This window comes from Zalophus californianus, chromosome 10, assembly GCF_009762305.2.
Source record: "Zalophus californianus isolate mZalCal1 chromosome 10, mZalCal1.pri.v2, whole genome shotgun sequence".
NCBI lineage: Eukaryota > Metazoa > Chordata > Mammalia > Carnivora > Otariidae > Zalophus > Zalophus californianus.
The window spans coordinates 3,728,837-3,730,598 of NC_045604.1; the positions used below are offsets into that span (position 1 = coordinate 3,728,837).

The following is a 1,762-nucleotide window of genomic DNA, read 5'->3' on the forward strand; positions in this document are numbered from 1 at the left end:
CTGGAATTTTTAAGAAAATGTGAAACATAACCACAATGGCGTTGATGATGGCAGGATGACACAGATGTCACAAAGCCAGTGGCTGTATGTGCTGCATTGTCACTGTCACGTGTCAGACCACAATCTGGGATGAGTGTTAGGAATCAGAGCTCCTAGTGCAGGCTAAAACCATCTCACTGCTGCACAGCTTGTTAATTTTTTAAACTGAAAAAAAAAAGAACCTGATATAAATGTATTGTGTATATAAAATAAAAGAGCAGGAAAGGAGAGTGTTTTGATATGTAAGAAATAAGTATGATTATTGTTCAGCCTGGTATTTGCCATTGATTTGGAGAAGAGAATACCACCCTATGTGGAGCTACAAAGGGGAAAAATATCCTATTGTAATCTGTAAATGATATGAAGATGGGTGAATCACAGAAGACCTCCCCCATCAGATCAAACAATAGTTCTTAGTTGAGAAAGTTGGGACAAAATACCCAAACAGCAACATGAAAAGTGTACACAGTAATTTCAGAAACTGATTTGTTAACATTTTAAACTTACAGAGATATTTCTTGGAACAGATGTGTATGAAGTCTCACTGGCTACCAGAGACATTGAACCTTTATTGAAAACAGAGAACTCTCCTGATGGCATCTTTCATGTCTTTGTTCCTCAGACTGTAGATTATCGTGTTGAACAGTGGGGTGAGGACAGCAAACATCAGGACGGTGGCCTTGTCCAGGAGAGGTGCGAATGTGACAGAGAAACGCAGGTACATGAGGACCACACTGCCAAAAAACAGCAAGAAAATAGCAATGTGGGCTGCACAGGTGGAGCACGCCTTCTGACGGCTCTCCCCTGAGGGAATTTTCAGGATCATAGTGATGATTCTTAAATATGAAAGGCTGATGATAGACACAGAAGTCAGGATGGAAATAGCATGGATCACGTCTTCGACCAGAATCATGGACATGTCCGTACAGGCCAACTGCAGCACGGGTTCAAAGTCACAGAAGAGTTGATGGATTTGGTTCGGGCCACAGAAGGGAAGAGTAGAAATCCACACAATCTCTGGCAGCAGAATAAGGAAGCCAAAGATTCAAGAGCCAGTGGAGAGCTGGACACACAGCCGAGGGGTCATAATGATTGCATAGCGGAGGGGGTTGCAGATGGCAACGTACCTGTCGATGGCCATCACTGTGAGGACTAGGGCTTCTGTGACCCCAAGCGAGTGGAAAAAATACATCTGCAGGAGGCAGCCAGTAATGGAGATGGTCTTCTTCTCACTGATGAGGTTGGAGAGCATCTTGGGAATGGTGGCCGTGGTGTACCCGATCTCCAGGAAGGAGAAGATGCTGATGAAATTGTACATGGGATCGTGGAGACGGGTGTCCAGCCGGACAGCAGAGAGGATCGTGAAATTTCCAACAATAATGAACACATAAATAAACAGCAGAGGAACGAAGAGTAAGAGGTTGCCGTTCTCAAACTGAGGGAAATCAGAGAAACAGAACTCGGCCACCACCGTCCGGTTCTCCTGATCCATCTTTTCAGTGGGTTTTCTTGTTTGCTGATGAATCAAATACAGACAGTCAGAACCCCTCCTGCATTCAAATAACACATAGCTCAAGAGCTTTGAAATGAGGTCCATTAAGTAAAATATGTATGTGGGTTGCTTTGCAAACTGTAAAGCGATCCTGTCTAACTTGCAAATACTTATCAGTAATTATGATATCTTACATTATCACCTATTCTGTTAGCTAAGCAAATAATTTTG

General features: G+C 43.1%; 1 protein-coding gene across 1 annotated transcript; it reads right to left on the minus strand.

Annotated features, from left to right (window-relative positions):
• Positions 1-580: 580 nt before the first annotated feature.
• On the minus strand, positions 581-1,531 carry LOC113932663 (olfactory receptor 6K3-like). Its single transcript, XM_027611951.2, is given in 1 exon segment — positions 581-1,531. A coding segment is annotated over 1 exon segment (951 nt).
• Between the last annotated feature and the right edge of the window lie 231 nt (positions 1,532-1,762).